Source organism: Thalassophryne amazonica, chromosome 6, assembly GCF_902500255.1.
Source record: "Thalassophryne amazonica chromosome 6, fThaAma1.1, whole genome shotgun sequence".
In the NCBI taxonomy this organism is placed as follows: Eukaryota; Metazoa; Chordata; class Actinopteri; order Batrachoidiformes; family Batrachoididae; genus Thalassophryne; species Thalassophryne amazonica.
In genome coordinates this window covers 89,842,973-89,864,086 of record NC_047108.1, presented here as the reverse complement: position 1 = coordinate 89,864,086, position 21,114 = coordinate 89,842,973, and the positions used below count along the sequence as shown (strand labels likewise).

Genomic DNA, 21,114 nt, shown 5'->3' with positions numbered 1-21,114 from the left:
CTTGGCTGTTGTGGGCATACTCGATCCAGGCCAGATGGGTACTCCAGGCCGCCGGGTGCACGGCTGTCACACAATGCAGGGTCTGCTCCATCTCTTGGTTGGCCCGTTCTGCTTGCCCGTTGGTTTGGGGATGATACCCAGATGAGAGACTGACCGTGGCCCCCAGTTCCTGGCAGAAGCTCCTCCAGACGTGCGAGGAGAACTGGGGACCGCGATCGGAGACGATGTCTGTTGGGATCCCATGCAGCCGGACGACGTGGTGGACCAGGAGGTCCGCTGTCTCCTGGGCCGTTGGTAGCTTCGGGAGGGCCACGAAGTGGGCCACCTTGGAGAATCAGTCCACTATCGTGAGGATGACGGTGTTGCCCTGGGACGGCAGGAGGCCCGTGACAAAATCCAGGCTGATGTGAGACCAGGGGCATGAGGCACGGGCAGCGGCTGTAGCAATCCCGATACCTTGCGATGGTCGGCCTTGCCCCTGGCGCAGGTGGTACAGGCCTGGATATAATCCCGGACGTCGGCCTCCAGGGACGCCCACCAGAAGCGCTGCCGGACAACTGCCACGGTTCTTCGCACCCCTGGATGACAGGAGAGCTTAGAGCCGTGACAGAAGTCCAGGACTGCAGCCCGAGCTTCTGGTGGGACGTAAAGTCTATTCTTCGGCCCGGTTCTGGGGTCCGGGCTTCGTGCCAGGGCCTCCCGGACGGTTCTCTCTACGTCCCAGGTGAGGGTGGCCACGATAGTGGACTCCGGGATGATGGGTTCCGGTGGATCCGACAACTCCGTTTTGACTTCGTCTTCATGTACCCGGGACAAGGCATCCGATCTCTGGTTTTTGGTCCCGGGACGGTAGGTGATCCGGAAGTCAAAACGGCCGAAGAACAGTGACCAGCGGGCTTGCCTGGGGTTCAGCCGCTTGGCGGTCCTGATATACTCCAGGGTTCCGGTGGTCAGTGAAAACCGTGAATGGCACGGACGTTCCCTCCAACAGATGTCTCCACTCTTCAAGGGCCTCTTTCACCGCAAGGAGCTCTCGATTGCCGACGTCATAGTTCCGTTCGGCCGGGGTCAACCTGCGGGAAAAATAGGCACACGGGTGAAGGACCTTATCGGTCTTCCCGCTCTGGGAAAGCACAGCTCCTATCCCTGAGTCCGAGGCGTCCACTTCAACCACTAACTGGCGACTAGGATCGGGCTGCACCAGAACGGGTGCAGACGAGAAGCGCCGTTTCAACTCCTTGAACGCGGCATCGCAACGATCCGACCAGGTGAAGGGGACTTTTGGTGAGGTCAGGGCTGTCAGGGGGCTAACTACCTGACTGTAGCCCTTAATGAACCTCCTGTAGAAATTTGCAAAGCCTAGGAACTGTTGCAGCTTCCTACGGCTAGTGGGTTGGGGCCAGTCTCTCACCGCCGCAACCTTGGCCGGATCAGGAGCGACGGAATTGGGGGAGATGATAAACCCCAGGAAGGACAAAGATGTGCGGTGAAACTCACACTTCTCGCCCTTCACAAACAGCCGGTTCTCCAACAACCGCTGCAGGACCTGACGTACATGCCGGACATGAGTCTCAGGATCCGGAGAAAAGATGAGTATATCGTCTAGATATACGAAGACGAATCGGTGCAGGAAATCCCGCAAGACATCATTAACTAATGCTTGGAACGTCGCTGGGGCGTTTGTGAGGCAGAACGGCATGACCAGGTACTCAAAGTGACCTAATGGGGTGTTGAATGCCGTCTTCCATTCGTCTCCTTTCCGGATCCGAACCAGGTGATACGCATTTCTAAGATCCAGCTTAGTAAAGATTTTGGCTCCATGCAGGGGGGTGAACACGGAATCTAATAATGGCAACGGGTATCGGTTGCGAACCGTAATCTCATTCAGCCCCCTGTAATCAATACATGGACGAAGTCCGCCATCTTTCTTGCCCACAAAAAAGAAACCTGCCCCCATCGGGGAGGTGGAGTTCCGGATCAGCCCGGCAGCTAATGAGTCCCGGATGTAGGTCTCCATTGATTCGCGCTCAGGTCGTGAGAGGTTGTACAGCCTGCTGGACGGGAACTCAACGCCTGGAACCAAATCAATGGCACAATCGTACGGACGGTGCGGGGGAAGGGTGAGTGCCAGATCCTTGCTGAAGACGTCAGCAAGATCGTGGTAGTCAACCGGCACTGCCGTCAGATTGGGAGGGACTTTGACCTCCTCCTTAGCCTGGGAACCGGGAGGAACCGAGGATCCTAAACACACCCGATGGCAGGTTTCGCTCCACTGAACCACCACCCCAGACGGCCAATCGATCCGGGGATTGTGCTTTAACATCCATGGGATGCCCAAAATCACGCGGGAGGTAGAAGGAGTTACAAAAAACTGGTGGTGTCTTGTGTGTGAGTAAAGGGAGGAGGGTGCCATCTAGTGCCCGCACCTGCAATGGCGTAGGAAGCGCCACCAGAGGGAGCCCTACCTCCTTTGCCCATCTGCTGTCTAGCAGATTCCCTTCTGACCCCGTGTCCACCAGTGCTCGGGCTTGAAGGGTTAAATCCCCGCTCAGGATTGTGACTGGGAGTCGTGTGGCAATTTGTGTGTGTCTCACTTGAATGTCTTGACCCCCCCTTAGCCCAGTCTCTAAGGGCGAGTGTTGACGTTTTGGCCGTTTGGGGCAGTCTCTCTGTGTGTGCTCTGTTGAGCTGCACTCATCCACGGATCATGCTCCCCATTTTGGCCCTGTGCGTCTCCCTAACAACGTCAACAGGGGGAGCTGTTGCCCCACAAAGCGCTGCGGCTGTGGAGCGTGGGGAGGGCGGCCCCTTTTCGAACCCGGAAGGGAGAGGGGCGGCGCGTATCTGGTCACGTCCTTCGCCTCGCTCCCGACGGCGTTCCTCTAACCGATTGTCTAATCGTATAACGAGATCGATAAGCCCGTCTAAATCCCGCGGTTTGTCCTTAGCCACCAGGAGCTCCTTCAGGACCAACGACAGTCCGTTTACGAAGGCGGCGCGGAGGGCAGTGTTATTCCAGCCGGACCTCGCAGCCGCGATGCGGAAGTCGACTGCATAAGCAGCTGCGCTCCGGCGCCCCTGTCTCATTGACAGCAGCACGACTGAAGCGGTCTCTCCTCTATTTGGGTGATCGAACACTGTTCTGAACTCCCTCACAAACCCATCATATGTCAGAAGGAGCCGTGAATTTTGCTCCCAAAGCGCTGTAGCCCAAGCGCGTGCCTTGCCTCGAAGCAGATTAATCACATAAGCTATCTTGCTAGAATCAGTCGCGTACATGACAGGACGTTGTGCGAAGACGAGCGAACACTGCATAAGGAAGTCCGCGCACGTCTCCACACAACCTCCGTACGGCTCTGGAGGGCTTACATATGCTTCCGGGGAAGGTGGGAGGGGTCGTTGAACGACCAGTGGAACGTCACTGTTACGCACAGGGTCGACAGGAGGGAGAGCCGCAGCAGCGCCCTGAGGGCACACCTCCACCTGCGCGGCGAGAGCCTCCACCCTGCGGTTAAGGAGGACGTTCTGCTCGGTCATTAAATCCAACCGAGCCGTGAAAACGGTGAGGATCCGCTGCAACTCACCGATCATTCCTCCTGCGGGCGCCTGTGCGCCCTGTTCTTCCATTGGCCGTTCAACAGCCGGTTGACGCCCCTCGGGATCCATGACGTTGGCCGAGATATCCTGTTGTGAAAGTGTAAGTACACGGACCCACAACAGGGGGCGCAAATGAACGGACAATGGAATAGGTCAAATAACACACTTTACTGTTGTGAATATGCACAACAAGTACAACAGATTACAATAATAGACAAAGTCGAATTCACACAGGTGTCGTGTGGGCAGGCTCGAAGATAGGAGACGCCTCTCCAAAGTAGAACCGGAACCACACGGTTTCCTCCGCCACCAGACCCCGGGAATACTGGAGCCGCCAAGTCCCGAACTCCCAGGTGGCCACTGCCTCCGCGTGTCGGACCTGGTACTGCTGGCGAGGAACAAAGGACAATTAAAGGAGGGCGCGTTCGCACCCAGGAATCCGAACGGCAGGTAAGTTACCTCCACCTCTCGTTGGAAAATACTCAGAGCAAAACACAAAAGTCACAAAGATCACTGTTAAACAGTCAGCTGAGCACGTTACCTTCTCAGTAGAAATGATATCTCGGCGATGAGGTGGAGATGCCGTCCTGCTGATATACCCCTGCAGATCCGATGATTGATGACAGCTGTCGCAGGTGATGGGTGACAGCTGTCACTCTGGCTGCTCCTGCAAGGCGGCAGCGCCCTCTAGTGCCTGGAGCCCGCACTCCAGGCAGGGCGCCCTCTGGTGGTGGTGGGCCAGCAGTACCTCCTCTTCAGCGGCCCACACAACAAATCTAAGTCAATACAATACAGAACATTAAACAAAATGAAAAATAAAACAATGAAAACCTACAATTAATATCTTAACACTGTTATGAAACAGCACAAGTTTGATAGTTATAGAACAATCATACAGCATTTTTAAAAGATTGAACAAGAACACTCAATGGGCCTCATGTATCAATGTTGCGCACTTGTGGCGTAAATTTACGGTGTAAACCAGAAATACACCAAAGTCGCCGTGACATGTATCAAGCAGTATACATATGCAGTCTTGCGTGAGTTGGCAGCTATATTGATTGCATGTGAGTTACATGAATGTATGTACACACACACACACACACACACACACACATATATATATATATATACAAAAAGGGGTACTATAGGACTTTAATCATTCAGAAAATGAAGGCAAATATCACATCGTGAAAGACAAATGTGAAATAATTTTGGTGGGTTTATATATATACGAGGTCTGTCAATAAAGCAACGGTCCTTTTTATTTTTTTCAAAAACTATATGGATTTCATTCATATGTTATTACGTCAGACATGCTTGAACCCTCGTGCGCATGCGTGAGTTTTTCCACGCCTGTCGGTGACGTCATTCGCCTGTGAGCACTCCTTGTGGGAGGAGTCGTCCAGCCCCTCGTCGGAATTCCTTTGTCTGAGAAGTTGCTGAGAGACTGGCGCGTTGTTTGATCAAAATTTTTTCTAAACCTGTGAGACACATCGAAGTGGACACGGTTCGAAAAATTAAGCTGGTTTTCAGTGAAAATTTTAACGGCTGATGAGAGATTTTGAGGTGATTCTGTCGCTTTAAGGACTTCCCACGGTGCGAGACGTCGCTCAGCGCTCTCAGCCGCCGTCATCAGCCTGTTCAAGCTGAAAACCTCCACATTTCAGGCTCTATTGATCCAGGACGTCGTGAGAGAACAGAGAAGTTTCAAAAGAAGTCGGTTTCAGCATTTTATCTGGATATTCCACTGTTAAAGGAGATTTTTTTAATGAAAGACGTGCGGGCCATTTGTAAAATCCAGGCGGCTTTTGATGGCTTTCAGTGGAGTGAGTATATGAGAAATTGTTTAACAGCAGGACATGTTCCACCTTGTCCTTAAGGCTTTCAACAGGGCGCGCGGACCCGTCCGCACGTCTTTCATTAAAAAAATCTCCTTTAACAGTGGAATATCCGGATAAAATGCTGAAACCTGAAACTTCTCTGTTCTCTCACGACGTCCTGGATCAATAGAGCCTGAAATGTGGAGGTTTTCAGCTTGAACAGGCTGACGACGGCGGCTGAGAGCGCTGAGCGACGTCTCGCACCGTGGGAAGTCCTTAAAGCGACAGAATCACCTCAAAATCTCTCATCAGCCGTTAAAATTTTCACTGAAAACCAGCTTAATTTTTCGAACCGTGTCCACTTCGATGTGTCTCACAGGTTTAGAAAAAATTTTGATCAAACAACGCACCAGTCTCTCAGCAACTTCTCAGACAAAGGAATTCCGACGAGGGGCTGGACGACTCCTCCCACAAGGAGTGCTCACAGGCGAATGACGTCACCGACAGGCGTGGAAAAACTCACGCATGCGCACGAGGGTTCAAGCATGTCTGATGTAAAAACATATGAATGAAATCCATATAGTTTTTGAAAAAAATAAAAAGGACCGTTACTTTATTGACAGCCCTCGTATATATATATATATATATATATATATATATATATATATATACACTCAACAAAAATATAAACACTTTTGGTTTTGCTCCCATTTTGTATGAGATGAACTCAAAGATCTAAAACTTTTTCCACATACACAATATCACCATTTCCCTCAAATATTGTTCACAAACCAGTCTAAATCTGTGATAGTGAGCACTTCTCCTTTGCTGAGATAATCCATCCCACCTCACAGGTGTGCCATACCAAGATGCTGATTAGACACCATGATTAGTGCACAGATGTGCCTTAGACTGCCCACAATAAAAGGCCACTCTGAAAGGTGCAGTTTTGTTTTATTGGGGGGATACCAGTCAGTATCTGGTGTGACCACCATTTGCCTCATGCAGTGCAACACATCTCCTTCGCATAGAGTTGATCAGGTTGTCAATTGTGGCCTGTGGAATATTGGTCCACTCCTCTTCAATGGCTGTGCGAAGTTGCTGGATATTGGCAGGAACTGGTACACGCTGTCGTATATGCCGGTCCAGAGCATCCCAAACATGCTCAATGGGTGACATGTCCGGTGAGTATGCCGGCCATGCAAGAACTGGGATGTTTTCAGCTTCCAAGAATTGTGTACAGCTCCTTGCAACACGGGGCCATCCGTGCATTATCCTGCTGCAACATGAGGTCATGTTCTTGGATGTATGGTACAACAATGGGCCTCAGGATCTTGTCACGGTATCTCTGTGCATTCAAAATGCCATCAATAAAATGCGCCTGTGTTCTTCGTCCATAACAGACGCCTGCCCATACCATAACCCCACCGCCACCATGGGCCACTCGATCCACAACATTGACATCAGAAAACCGCTCACCCACACGACGCCACACACGTTGTCTGCCATCTGCCCTGGACAGTGTGAACCGGGATTCATCCGTGAAGAGAGCACCTCTCCAAAGTGCCAAACGCCAGCAAATGTGAGCATTTGCTCACTCAAGTCGGTTACGACGACGAACTGGAGTCAGGTCGAGACCCCGATGAGGACGACGAGCATGCAGATGAGCTTCCCTGAGACGGTTTCTGACAGTTTGTGCAGAAATTCTTTGGTTATGCAAACCGATTGTTTCAGCAGCTGTCCGAGTGGCTGGTCTCAGATGATCTTGGAGGTGAACATGCTGGATGTGGAGGTCCTGGGCTGGTGTGGTTACACGTGGTCTGCGGTTGTGAGGCTGGTTGGATGTACTGCCAAATTCTCTGAAACGCCTTTGGAGACGGCTTATGGTAGAGAAATGAACATTCAATACACGAGCAACAGCTCTGGTTGACATTCCTGCTGTCAGCATGCCAATTGCACGCTCCCTCAAATCTTGCGACATCTGTGGCATTGTGCTGTGTGATAAAACTGCACCTTTCAATCAATCAATCAATCAATCAATTTTTTTATATAGCGCCAAATCACAACAAACAGTTGCCCCAAGGCGCTTTATATTGTAAGGCAAGGCCATACAATAATTATGTAAAACCCCAACGGTCAAAACGACCCCCTGTGAGCAAGCACTTGGCTACAGTGGGAAGGAAAAAACTCCCTTTTAACAGGAAGAAACCTCCAGCAGAACCAGGCTCAGGGAGGGGCAGTCTTCTGCTGGGACTGGTTGGGGCTGAGGGAGAGAACCAGGAAAAAGACATGCTGTGGAGGGGAGCAGAGACCGATCACTAATGATTAAATGCAGAGTGGTGCATACAGAGCAAAAAGAGAAAGAAACAGTGCATCATGGGAACCCCCCAGCAGTCTACGTCTATAGCAGCATAACTAAGGGATGGTTCAGGGTCACCTGATCCAGCCCTAACTATAAGCTTTAGCAAAAGGAAAGTTTTAAGCCTAATCTTAAAAGTAGAGAGGGTGTCTGTCTCCCTGATCTGAATTGGGAGCTGGTTCCACAGGAGAGGAGCCTGAAAGCTGAAGGCTCTGCCTCCCATTCTACTCTTACAAACCCTAGGAACTACAAGTAAGCCTGCAGTCTGAGAGCGAAGCGCTCTATTGGGGTGATATGGTACTACGAGGTCCCTAAGATAAGATGGAACCTGATTATTCAAAACCTTATAAGTAAGAAGAAGAATTTTAAATTCTATTCTAGAATTAACAGGAAGCCAATGAAGAGAGGCCAATATGGGTGAGATATGCTCTCTCCTTCTAGTCCCCGTCAGTACTCTAGCTGCAGCATTTTGAATTAACTGAAGGCTTTTTAGGGAACTTTTAGGACAACCTGATAATAATGAATTACAATAGTCCAGCCTAGAGGAAATAAATGCATGAATTAGTTTTTCAGCATCACTCTGAGACAAGACCTTTCTGATTTTAGAGATATTGCGTAAATGCAAAAAAGCAGTCCTACATATTTGTTTAATATGCGCTTTGAATGACATATCCTGATCAAAAATGACTCCAAGATTTCTCACAGTATTACTAGAGGTCAGGGTAATGCCATCCAGAGTAAGGATCTGGTTAGACACCATGTTTCTAAGATTTGTGGGGCCAAGTACAATAACTTCAGTTTTATCTGAGTTTAAAAGCAGGAAATTAGAGGTCATCCATGTCTTTATGTCTGTAAGACAATCCTGCAGTTTAGCTAATTGGTGTGTGTCCTCTGGCTTCATGGATAGATAAAGCTGGGTATCATCTGCGTAACAATGAAAATTTAAGCAATACCGTCTAATAATACTGCCTAAGGGAAGCATATATAAAGTGAATAAAATTGGTCCTAGCACAGAACCTTGTGGAACTCCATAATTAACTTTAGTCTGTGAAGAAGATTCCCCATTTACATGAACAAATTGTAATCTATTAGACAAATATGATTCAAACCACCGCAGCGCAGTGCCTTTAATACCTATGGCATGCTCTAATCTCTGTAATAAAATTTTATGGTCAACAGTATCAAAAGCAGCACTGAGGTCTAACAGAACAAGCACAGAGATGAGTCCACTGTCCGAGGCCATAAGAAGATCATTTGTAACCTTCACTAATGCTGTTTCTGTACTATGATGAATTCTAAACCTGACTGAAACTCTTCAAATAGACCATTCCTCTGCAGATGATCAGTTAGCTGTTTTACAACTACCCTTTCAAGAATTTTTGAGAGAAAAGGAAGGTTGGAGATTGGCCTATAATTAGCTAAGATAGCTGGGTCAAGTGATGGCTTTTTAAGTAATGGTTTAATTACTGCCACCTTAAAAGCCTGTGGTACATAGCCAACTAACAAAGATAGATTGATCATATTTAAGATCGAAGCATTAAATAATGGTAGGGCTTCCTTGAGCAGCCTGGTAGGAATGGGGTCTAATAAACATGTTGATGGTTTGGATGAAGTAACTAATGAAAATAACTCAGACAGAACAATCGGAGAGAAAGAGTCTAACCAAATACCGGCATCACTGAAAGCAGCCAAAGATAACGATACGTCTTTGGGATGGTTATGAGTAATTTTTTCTCTAATAGTTAAAATTTTGTTAGCAAAGAAAGTCATGAAGTCATTACTAGTTAAAGTTAATGGAATACTCAGCTCAATAGAGCTCTGACTCTTTGTCAGCCTGGCTACAGTGCTGAAAAGAAACCTGGGGTTGTTCTTATTTTCTTCAATTAGTGATGAGTAGAAAGATGTCCTAGCTTTACGGAGGGCTTTTTTATAGAGCAACAGACTCTTTTTCCAGGCTAAGTGAAGATCTTCTAAATTAGTGAGACGCCATTTCCTCTCCAACTTACGGGTTATCTGCTTTAAGCTACGAGTTTGTGAGTTATACCACGGAGTCAGACACTTCTGATTTAAAGCTCTCTTTTTCAGAGGAGCTACAGCATCCAAAGTTGTCTTCAATGAGGATGTAAAACTATTGACGAGATACTCTATCTCCCTTACAGAGTTTAGGTAGCTACTCTGCACTGTGTTGTTATATGGCATTAGAGAACATAAAGAAGGAATCATATCCTTAAACCTAGTTACAGCGCTTTCTGAAAGACTTCTAGTGTAATGAAACTTATTCCCTACTGCTGGGTAGTCCATCAGAGTAAATGTAAATGTTATTAAGAAATGATCAGACAGAAGGGAGTTTTCAGGGAATACTGTTAAGTCTTCTATTTCCATACCATAAGTCAGAACAAGATCTAAGATATGATTAAAGTGGTGGGTGGACTCATTTACTTTTTGAGCAAAGCCAATAGAGTCTAATAATAGATTAAATGCAGTGTTGAGGCTGTCATTCTCAGCATCTGTGTGGATGTTAAAATCGCCCACTATAATTATCTTATCTGAGCTAAGCACTAAGTCAGACAAAAGGTCTGAAAATTCACAGAGAAACTCACAGTAACGACCAGGTGGACGATAGATAATAACAAATAAAACTGGTTTTTGGGACTTCCAATTTGGATGGACAAGACTAAGAGACAAGCTTTCAAATGAATTAAAGCTCTGTCTGGGTTTTTGATTAATTAATAAGCTGGAATGGAAGATTGCTGCTAATCCTCCGCCCCGGCCCGTGCTACGAGCATTCTGACAGTTAGTGTGACTCGGGGGTGTTGACTCATTTAAACTAACATATTCATCCTGCTGTAACCAGGTTTCTGTTAGGCAGAATAAATCAATATGTTGATCAATTATTATATCATTTACCAACAGGGACTTAGAAGAGAGAGACCTAATGTTTAATAGACCACATTTAACTGTTTTAGTCTGTGGTGCAGTTGAAGGTGCTATATTATTTTTTCTTTTTGAATTTTTATGCTTAAATCGATTTTTGCTGGTTATTGGTGGTCTGGGAGCAGGCACCGTCTCTACGGGGATGGGGTAATGAGGGGATGGCAGGGGGAGAGAAGCTGCAGAGAGGTGTGTAAGACTACAACTCTGCTTCCTGGTCCCAACCCTGGATAGTCACGGTTTGGAGGATTTAAGAAAATTGGCCAGATTTCTAGAAATGAGAGCTGCTCCATCCAAAGTGGGATGGATGCCGTCTCTCCTAACAAGACCAGGTTTTCCCCAGAAGCTTTGCCAATTATCTATGAAGCCCACCTCATTTTTTGGACACCACTCAGACAGCCAGCAATTCAAGGAGAACATGCGGCTAAACCTTTCAGAGTGGCCTTTTATTGTGGACAGTCTAAGGCACACCTGTGCACTAATCATGGTGTCTAATCAGCATCTTGATATGGCACACCTGTGAGGTGGGATGGATTATCTCAGCAAAGGAGAAGTGCTCACTATCACAGATTTAGACTGGTTTGTGAACAATATTTGAGGGAAATGGTGATATTGTGTATGTGGAAAAAGTTTTAGATCTTTGAGTTCATCTCATACAAAATGGGAGCAAAACCAAAAGTGTTGCGTTTATATTTTTGTTGAGTATATATATATATATATATATATATATATATATATATATATATATATATATATATATACATATATATATATATATATATATATATATATGTATATATATATATATATATATATATATATGTATATATATATGTATATATATATATATATATATATATATATATATATATATATATATATGTATATATATATATATGTATATATATATATATATATATGTATATATATATATACTCAACAAAAATATAAACGCAACACTTTTGGTTTTGCTCCCATTTTGTATGAGATGAACTCAAAGATCTAAAACTTTTTCCACATACACAATATTAGCATTTCCCTCAAATATTGTTCACAAACCAGTCTAAATCTGTGATAGTGAGCACTTCTCCTTTGCTGACATAATCCATCCCACCTCACAGGTGTGCCATACCAAGATGCTGATTAGACACCATTATTGGTGCACAGGTGTGCCTTAGACTGCCCACAATAAAAGGCCTCTCTGAAAGGTGCAGTTTTGATTTATTGGGGGGGGATGCCAGTCAGTATCTGGTGTGACCACCATTTGCCTCATGCAGTGCAACACATCTCCTTCGCATCATCTGTGAAGAGAACACCTCTCCAACGTGCCAAACGCCAGCGAATGTGAGCATTTGCTCACTCAAGTCGGTTACGACGACGAACTGGAGTCAGGTCGAGACCCCGATGAGGACGACGAGCATGCAGATGAGCTTCCCTGAGACGGTTTCTGACAGTTTGTGCAGAAATTCTTTGGTTATGCAAACCGATTGTTTCAGCAGCTGTCTGAATGGCTGGTCTCAGACGATCTTGGAGGTGAACATGCTGGATGTGGAGGTCCTGGGCTGGTGTAGTTACACGTGGTCTGCGGTTGTGAGGCTGGTTGGATGTACTGCCAAATTCTCTGAAACGCCTTTGGAGACGGCTTATGGTAGAGACATGAACATTCAATACACGAGCAATAGCTCTGGTTGACATTCCTGCTGTCAGCATGCCAATTGCATGCTCCCTCAAATCTTGCGACATCTGTGGCATTGTGCTGTGTGATAAAACTGCACCTTTCAGAGTGGCCTTTTATTGTGGGCAGTCTAAGGCACACCTGTGCACTAATCATGGTGTCTAATCAGCATCTTGATATGGCACACCTGTGAGGTGGGATGGATTATCTCAGCAAAGGAGAAGTGCTCACTATCACAGATTTAGACTGGTTTGTGAACAATATTTGAGGGAAATGGTGATATTGTGTATGTGGAAAAAGTTTTAGATCTTTGAGTTCATCTCATACAAAATGGGAGCAAAACCAAAAGTGTTGCGTTTATATTTTTGTTGAGTGTATATATGTATATATATATGTATATATATATATATGTATATATATATATATATATGTTTGTGTGTGTGTGTGTGCGAAGGAGATATAAATAAACTGGCATGTGTTGCCCATGGGGATTCACAGGCTCTAGATTGGGTAGTGTTTCTAAAATAGGCAGCTAATATCTGTAGTTTCTGCAAAAATATTAGTCCTATCAACATACCGTTTTGGCGGCGTTCATTGTTGACCCAAAATACATAACCATACTAGAAGGCAAATGTCAGCTCTCCCCAGTTTGTCTGTGATCGAAGTTATACACACGCACGCACGCGTGTATGAACAGGGAGCTTTTTGTCTTTTCTGCTTTTTGATGCAAGCAGGTGCTTTTATCTTTACATACCCACAAACAGAAACAATGGCGGAAGACATCAAACGCAGTACAGTTCTGACTCATGGTAATGGTAACATGACATTTAATTAAACTGACTAATCAATTGAACTACAAAAAACACAATGAATTAATACCACTAACAACATTGTTCAACTAACATGAACCACAGTAACAACATTTAAAACCCCAAAACCTGAAATCCCATGGTGCATTGCAGCACAATGTCCATTGTTCACTGTAGTTAGTTAATATCACTAATTTCTCCAAAAAAATTTGTCCTACCAACTTTCCATTTTGCAGTGTTCAACCTTGAACCAAAATACATAAGCTTATCAAAAGGAAAATGTCAGCTCTCCCCAGTTTCTCTGTGATCAAGGCCATACACACGCACGCACATATACACACACACAGAGCCAACTTGGCTATTATAATATAGATGTGACGAGTATAACTGATCAAATCAGATGTGTAATAACAGGAATAAATGTGAATCTGTGTGAACCCTTTGGCACAGAAGCCTCCTACTCTCACAGGATAGCACACACACAGCAATAGAACATGTACCCCATGCCACCAAAATGTGAGGAGCAACCATGAGAAAAGCAGACCAGCTGCCCCACAAAAGGGGTACTATAGGACTTTAATCATTCAGAAAATGGAGGCAAATATCACATCGTGAAAGACAAATGTGAAATAATTTTGGTGGGTTTATGATGAGGGTATTGAAATTCTTGGTGGGGCTGTAACCCAATTAGGCACCACCTGAGTGCCACTAACATGCATACAGGATAAATCAGCTCAGTGAACTTAAAAAAATCTGATTTTGATGAAATTTTCACTACAGATAGATATTAAGCCATGGAAGACTCCATTAAATTTTGGAGGTGATCCGGATCCGGATTCTGGATCAAAATTTTACTCCGTATCAGCTTTTAAGAATTACGTCAAAACTACGTTGCGGATTCTCACCAAATCTGAACTACAGACGCATATTAGGCCATGGAAGACTCCACTGAATTTTGGAGGTAATCCGCATCAATATTTCAATTTGTACACTTTACTTTGTCGGATTTTGAGAATTACGTCAAAACTACTTAACGGATTTTCAACAAATTTTCACCACACGTTGGTGTTAGCCAATCAGTTGGACCATTCTGGATCAGTATGTAATTTTTGCATTGTGTTGTGGAATCCGGATCCAGGTAAAGTCCAGGTCACGATGTGAATCACATATCTTTTATTTTGAGTCTTCGTCAGCCCTTAGTGGACGTCAGAGATTTCAGATTGCTCTTGTTTAACATGTCACCTTGTAGGAGGACACCTAGAGGAAAACTGCACAACATCCACAACAAATGAACTGATTCCACCCGGAGAAAATGAATAGGAAGCAGTGAAGGAAGATTATATTCCCTGTCACTCAGGTTCAGTGAGACTTGTTAAACCCTCAAGCGACCAAGCTATTTTAGCGACTAATATGACGGAGTGGGGTTATTTATGGCTTTGACTATGGCATATTATTTATGGCATTGACTTTATATTGGAATACCTCTATCTAAATGATTGTTTTAGGGTTCTTCATATTTATTTCACTCTCTAATATATTTGTCCATCATCCTTTTCATCTTCACTCTGGGCATCAAGAATTAGTCTCAATGCTTGTGCAGCTGTAAATCTTGCTATTCTAGGTCTGTTGGTCATGTTTCCCTGCAAAACAGTGAAATATAATGATTAGAGTTGGCAAATTACAATACCATTTGAAGCTATAATGTTGAAAATTTCATCGATGTTCGATGTTCCCGGGGTCATAAGTGACCCCGCACAAGTTTGGATTATACTTGCCAAACGGATCAGCCGATCAATTCTATGAACAAATGCAGGACAAATAGATTGACAAATTCATAGTAGGAAACCTTTCTCTGATTAAAGTTGCACAAAAATATATGCCTGGGGTCATAAATGCACCCACTTGGTCACTTGAGGGTGAAATGTGCAGCTGGCACACATATTGTCATGATGTATTGTAGATTTATTGTGTTTTCCCAGATTTAATTTTGTCATTTCAAATCCATTAAATTACGCACTCTGTCACTCACTCGCCTCTAAATAATTGCATCAGCGTTATTATGTACAGGTTCATCAGGGAAACAGCTCTTTGAGGACAGCAAAGTGAAAGCGGAAGTTAAAATGATGGAATGACCTTCGGCACTTGGAGCTTTCTGTGTGTTTTCAGACATCTGTGTTCAGCTTCATCTCATTGCCACTGATTTTTTTTTTTTTTTTTATTTGCTCCTTCACTGTCATCGCTTGAAGGCAATTTTTACGCTACAGCAGTCAAATTTCAGCAAATATCAACACGCTACACTGAATTTGAAGTATGAATGTAATTGACGTGAATGTAAAAAAACTTCTCACTTGTTTTAATCCATGGCATTCATGTCTTTGTAGTCAGAGAGAGAATGCCAGGAATTATGTTTTTTACATTGCAGAAGCCACAAATCAGAGCTGGAATGCACGGTTCTGTTATTCAAATAACACCTATGTTTTTTCCCCATGTAATCGGGATAATGTGTTTTTCTCTGCCTGATCCCTGACCCACTTAGAAATGAAGTGCTCTTACATCTGGTACTTTCTCCTCTACTCCAGCTCAGATTAACATAAAAAATAACAAAATAAAATTATGGAGAACTGTTTTTCACACAAGCTCAAAATTCTGCAAGAGAATTCAATGTTATAAAATATCCTCCATCTAAATCTAACCTGTTTCTGAACACTGGCTGGACTGATGAGGATAAATGTGGATTGTGTTCGTGTGTCTGTACAGTTTCTGCTGCAGAACTGGTGAAGACCTGCTGTGAGACAGGTGAAAACTGGGCTTCAGCTAACGGTCACTGCACCAACATGAGTCCACCCACAAGCGACAGGCACTCCATCTGCTGGTAAGGTCAAATTCTACTTCACATTATTTGGCTTAATTCTGATATACTCTGCAATCGTACAAATATCGTAAAAATATTCACTTGCCCTATAAAGGGTTATAAGCAAGTTAAAACAACCACGCCCCTTATATTATTCATAACTTTATGTCTTAAAATTGCTTAAACTGATTAGTTATATAAAGTAAAAGTTCAGTCATGAACAAGGAAACTAACTACAGAATGAAAACCCTTCTTTGCTATTTCTGCTGTAAAATTGGGAATTTTAACATGGGGGTTTATGGAGATGGACTCGGTTTTGGACCCAGCCTCAAGTGGACATTCACAGATTTGCAGGGTTTGCCACTTCATGTTAGCTTCCATTTTTCAGCACCACAGGTGGTTGTTTGAGTGTGCTACTACTACTACTACTACACGTACCCCTTGACACCTATGCATTTCCTTTTCAGCAGTTATTGGAAAAGGGAATTTTGCTCCTATGAAGCAATTCCCAAAGGTGAGCAGAGTCAACATGTTTTAAATATGACAAATTTGTCCTTTAAATCAAACATCATCTTTAATTAATTTCTTGTTGCCTGTTGATTCATTTCAGTTGGCTTATCCTCATTTTCAAAGTTACATTGTCAAAACTGTAAATTTGTTAAATATTTCCTTTTAGAAATAATGAGTAATTCAGTATTTTCTTGCAGGCTAAAGGTTGGATCATTTAGTAATAATAAAAATAACAATAAGCTATTCATCTTTCATTTTCTGCAGCACACATGCTCACCTCCGCCCTCCTTCAAATTAAATTTCAAAGGAACTTCATTGAACTCAGCATTCATGAGAACAGCCAAGTAGTTCCTGGAGGGGCCATAGTTGAAAACCTCATGCACCTCTTTTCTTCTGTGTGTTTTTCTGTGCCAGGACCGCTCAACAACAGTGCTGCTGGGCTTCCCTGAGAGAAAAACGGTGTTTGGCTGGAATTAAAGCAGCCAGAGGAGGAAAAATGTGTGAAGATGACACCAGTGATAAATGTGAAGCTAATTCCTACAAGGCAAGAATCTGTGACCAGACAGTGTTACAAAGGGCATACTGAGTGCATGAGGCCCACATTGTAAATGATCAATTACACCTCCTATGGTCTTTGAATTACACATTAAGGGCTCCATTTGTCACAGCAAAGCTGAAAACATACACCATTTAATCAGAAGATTTTGACATAGACCTGTGTCATGGGCAACTTTCCAAAATTTACTAACCCCATACGTTCCTGTGAGACATGCATGACCAAATACAGTTATTATGCAGGGCAGGGTTAACTCCCAACCTGAATATGCTCCCTCTCACAGACATAAACAAGAAAGCAGGGATGGAAATATTTAAGTTTAAAGCTACAGTGTGCAGAATTTAGCGGCGAGGTTGCAGACTGCATTATACTGCTGCACTGCCGCAGTTTGCATATTTCTTTTTCTTCATGTTTTTCCTTCAGCGTACAGAAGCAAACAGTGTTTCCTCTTCTTTTTTTCTTCAGTCTTCAAGGCCACACTGGAAAATGTGAAAGAGGGAGTCAGTATGTCCCCATACTCTCACGAGCGCCACTAGCTTAGCTTATAGCAAGCTAAAAGTGGACGTTCTCGTTTTGCCCAACCAACTATACAGTTTTTGTATATTCTGTGTGCCGCGGACGCGTAGTTCCAAAACAATGCTGTATTTGCGATGACAGTGCATTTTCATGGGTAACAAAAACATCAGGAGTATATTTGGCACAAGGACTAGTGTATCTTGTGTGTTTTTACGCCTCATTAATCGCAAGTCAATACACACATTCATCCAGCAGCATCTTCTCATGTCAGCAAATTCAGAGCTGGGTCAGCCGAAAGTAGTCCGGCGAGCTATCCCACAATGCCAAAATAGCAGAGATGTCGCTCCAAGGAGAGCAGCACACTGAGCAGGGTGGTATGTCCCTTTTGGGCTACTGTGTCAACATGGCGCTGTAACATGGCTGCCCCCACGAGGGGCCCATGTAAATAGGAAGGTCTCATTCAAACAAGTCCATTTGTCATTATAGGTGATTAATTATGCACTAAGGCCAGTGCTGAGTACAGCTAACCTAAAACGTAGCTGCTAACTGGCTAGCTTAAAGGTTAACTCTGATAACACGCAACCGAAAAGCCCCTAAAACATTTAGCTGAAGCTACTGCTAACAACAAAGTACTTTGTTGATGCTCCTTTGACAGAAATTACAGCCTCAAGTCTTCTTGAATATGATGCCACAAACGTGGCGCACCTATCTTTGGGCAGTTTTGCCCATTCCTCTTTGCAGCACCTCTCAAGCTCCATCAGGATGGATGGGGAGTGTTGATTCACAGCAGCCATTTTCAGATCTCTCCAGAGATGTTCAATCAGATTCAGGTCTGGGCTCTGGCTGGGCCACTCAAGGACATTCACAAAGTTGTCCTGAAGTCACTCCTTTGAAATCGTAGCTGTGTGCTTAAGGTCATTGTCCTGATGAAAGATGAACCGTCACCCCAGTCTGAGGTCAAGAGCGCTCTGGAGCAGGTTTTCATCCAGGATGTCTCTGTACATTGCTGCATTCATCGTTCCCTCAATCCTGACTAGTCTCCCAGCTCCTGCTACTGAAAAACATCCCCACAGCATGATGCTGCCACCACCATGCTTCACTGTAGGGATGGTGCCTGGTTTCTTCCAAACATGACTGCAGAGATGGTTGTCCTTCTGGAAGGTTCTCCTCTCTCCATCAGGCTCTGAGTCACCTCCCTGACTAAGGCCCTTCTCCCACTTTAGACAGGTGTCCAGCTCTAGGAAGAGTCCTGGTGGATCCGAACTTCTTCCATTTATGAATGATGGAGGCCACTGTGCTCATTGGGACCTTCAATGCACCATAAATGTTTCTGTGCCCTTCCCCAGATTTGTGTATCGAGACAATCCTGTCTCAGAGGTCTACAGACAATTCCTTTGACTTCATGTTTGGTCTGTGCTCTGACATGCACTGTCAACTGAATTTACCCCAGGTGGACTCCACTTAAGCTGTAGAAACATCAAGGATGATCAGTGGAAACAGGCTTCATGGCAAAGGCTGTGAATACTTATGTACATGTAATTTCCTAGATATTTATTTTTTTAACCACTCACTCATCTTCAACCGCTTACTCCAACTAAGTGTAAAGGAGAGGTGGAACCTATCCCAACAGTGATAGGCCATGAGGCGAGATACACCCTTGACAGTACGCCAGTCTGTTGCAGGCCCACAAATACACAATCAAATGCATTCACATGCTCACGCACACCTACGGACAATTTAAAGATTCTAATCCATCTAACCTGCATATATTTGGATGTGAGAGGAAGCCATAGCACCCGGAGAAAACCCACGCAAACACTGTGAGAATATGGAAACTCCACACAGAAAGGCCACAAGTGGGAATTAATCCTCTATGGCCTTCTTGCTGTGAGGCAACAGTGCTAGCCACCAAGCCAACGTGCTAAAAAAAAAAAAAAATCACATTGTCATTACGGGGTATTGTGTGTGCAATTTTGGAATAAGGCTGCAACATAGCAAAATGTGGAAAAGGTGAAGCGTTGTGAATACTTTCAGGATGCACTGTACAAAATGCGAAGTTGCGAAAATTGGATGTGACACCAGGCTGCACGGAGAAATGGACACATGGACCCCACAGAGAAGTGGGAAAATGTGAAGAAGTAAATGATTTTGAGGCTATAACTTCAAATTATCATAATTCTAAAAACCTTCTAAGAACAAAATGGAAATATCAGATATCAACAGTCTGATAAGTGCTGTGCTACAACAGCAGCAGTAAACTGTTACTGATGTCGATGATAAATGAGGGTCAGATCATACTGATTATGTAACACAATCATGTTAGTTCAGATTTCCACAGCTGCTCATTTACCATGTTAAGTACAGTAGGATTATGCACAGGACCTGCACAGCGCCTCATAAGCAGCGTGAGGCTATTATCGACTGTCCTCCACAGCACAGTTATAAATATTGGCTTTCACCACCTTTCCATAAGACCCCTGCAGACTGTGTAATAAAATGCCACAGAGAACTGCTCCAGATTACACCGGTCATTACTTCAGTTTTATGTTTTGCCTTATAACCACATGCTCTCTCAGTGGTGACCTTGCTGAGAGAAATGAGGAAACAGTGTGCGCGAGGGTACAAAGTTTGCAAGCGTTACGGGAAAGCGTGTGTGGCCTTTTTCATAAACTGGACTTTTCAACAGTTTTCCGAGCGCAGCAGGAAGCATGGGGGGAGCTGGGGATCCGTTACTGTGCCTCACTGCCGTGTTTGTGTTAATGCTGTGCAGGACTGCTGCGGCTGCTGCTCTTTGGGGTTGCAGTTTCGAAGCGAAGGACTCCGTTGCAAACCCCACCAGTACCTCAGCTACCGCTGCAGGCACGCTTTTGTCACCTGCTGCCAGGGAAACGAGGACCAAGCCAGGAGTCAGGATGGTTGGAATACCGTCAGAAAGAGGCCGGTTCTCCACTCCACTGCCCCACCAACCAAATGTATTGTCAAGCAGCAGTCACACACAGACACACACACACACACACACATGCACACAAATGCACAAACCTACAATGTTTTGCACATGTCGTACCATGGGTGGGGTGAAGGGGGATGTAATGCACACGAGTGCACTGCCAATGGAAAGTAGAGATTTGCACAACAGACAAGCCAATTACTTTAGCCTGGTTGTTAAAGGAAGTACTGTAATAATGTCCCCCACCCCTGCTGGAAAAAGAGTGCACCTCATTTTTCCTGCCAGAACAAAGTATAATAGCTGAATTTGCTCCTCTGCTGTAATTGTAAAACGTCTGATGCCTGACTTTTGGCTTTAGTAAAGCATTTTGTTGAAAAAGTGGTGTGTGTTTACACTTATTTGGTTTGGCTGCTTTGAAAAACTGGGATCAATTTAAATTCAGATTGAAAAGGTTTTACAAGATTGATGATCCTGTCTGGCCCTGCGACAGATTGGCGGCCCGTCCAGGATGTACCCTGCCTCTCACCCAGTGACCGCTGG

At 44.6% G+C, this 21,114-nt stretch overlaps 1 protein-coding gene across 3 annotated transcripts in view; it reads left to right on the top strand.

Annotated features, from left to right (window-relative positions):
- Nucleotides 1-21,114, top strand: part of LOC117512622 (fibulin-2-like) — a 90,172-nt gene that overhangs the window by 28,625 nt on the left and 40,433 nt on the right. For all 3 annotated transcript variants that reach the window (XM_034172766.1, XM_034172767.1, XM_034172765.1), the window contains exons 3-5: nt 15,952-16,066; nt 16,970-17,099; nt 20,398-20,599. In XM_034172766.1, the coding sequence (XP_034028657.1) occupies nt 15,952-16,066; nt 16,970-17,099; nt 20,398-20,599 (447 nt within the window). The remainder of the gene's footprint in view (nt 1-15,951; nt 16,067-16,969; nt 17,100-20,397; nt 20,600-21,114) is intronic.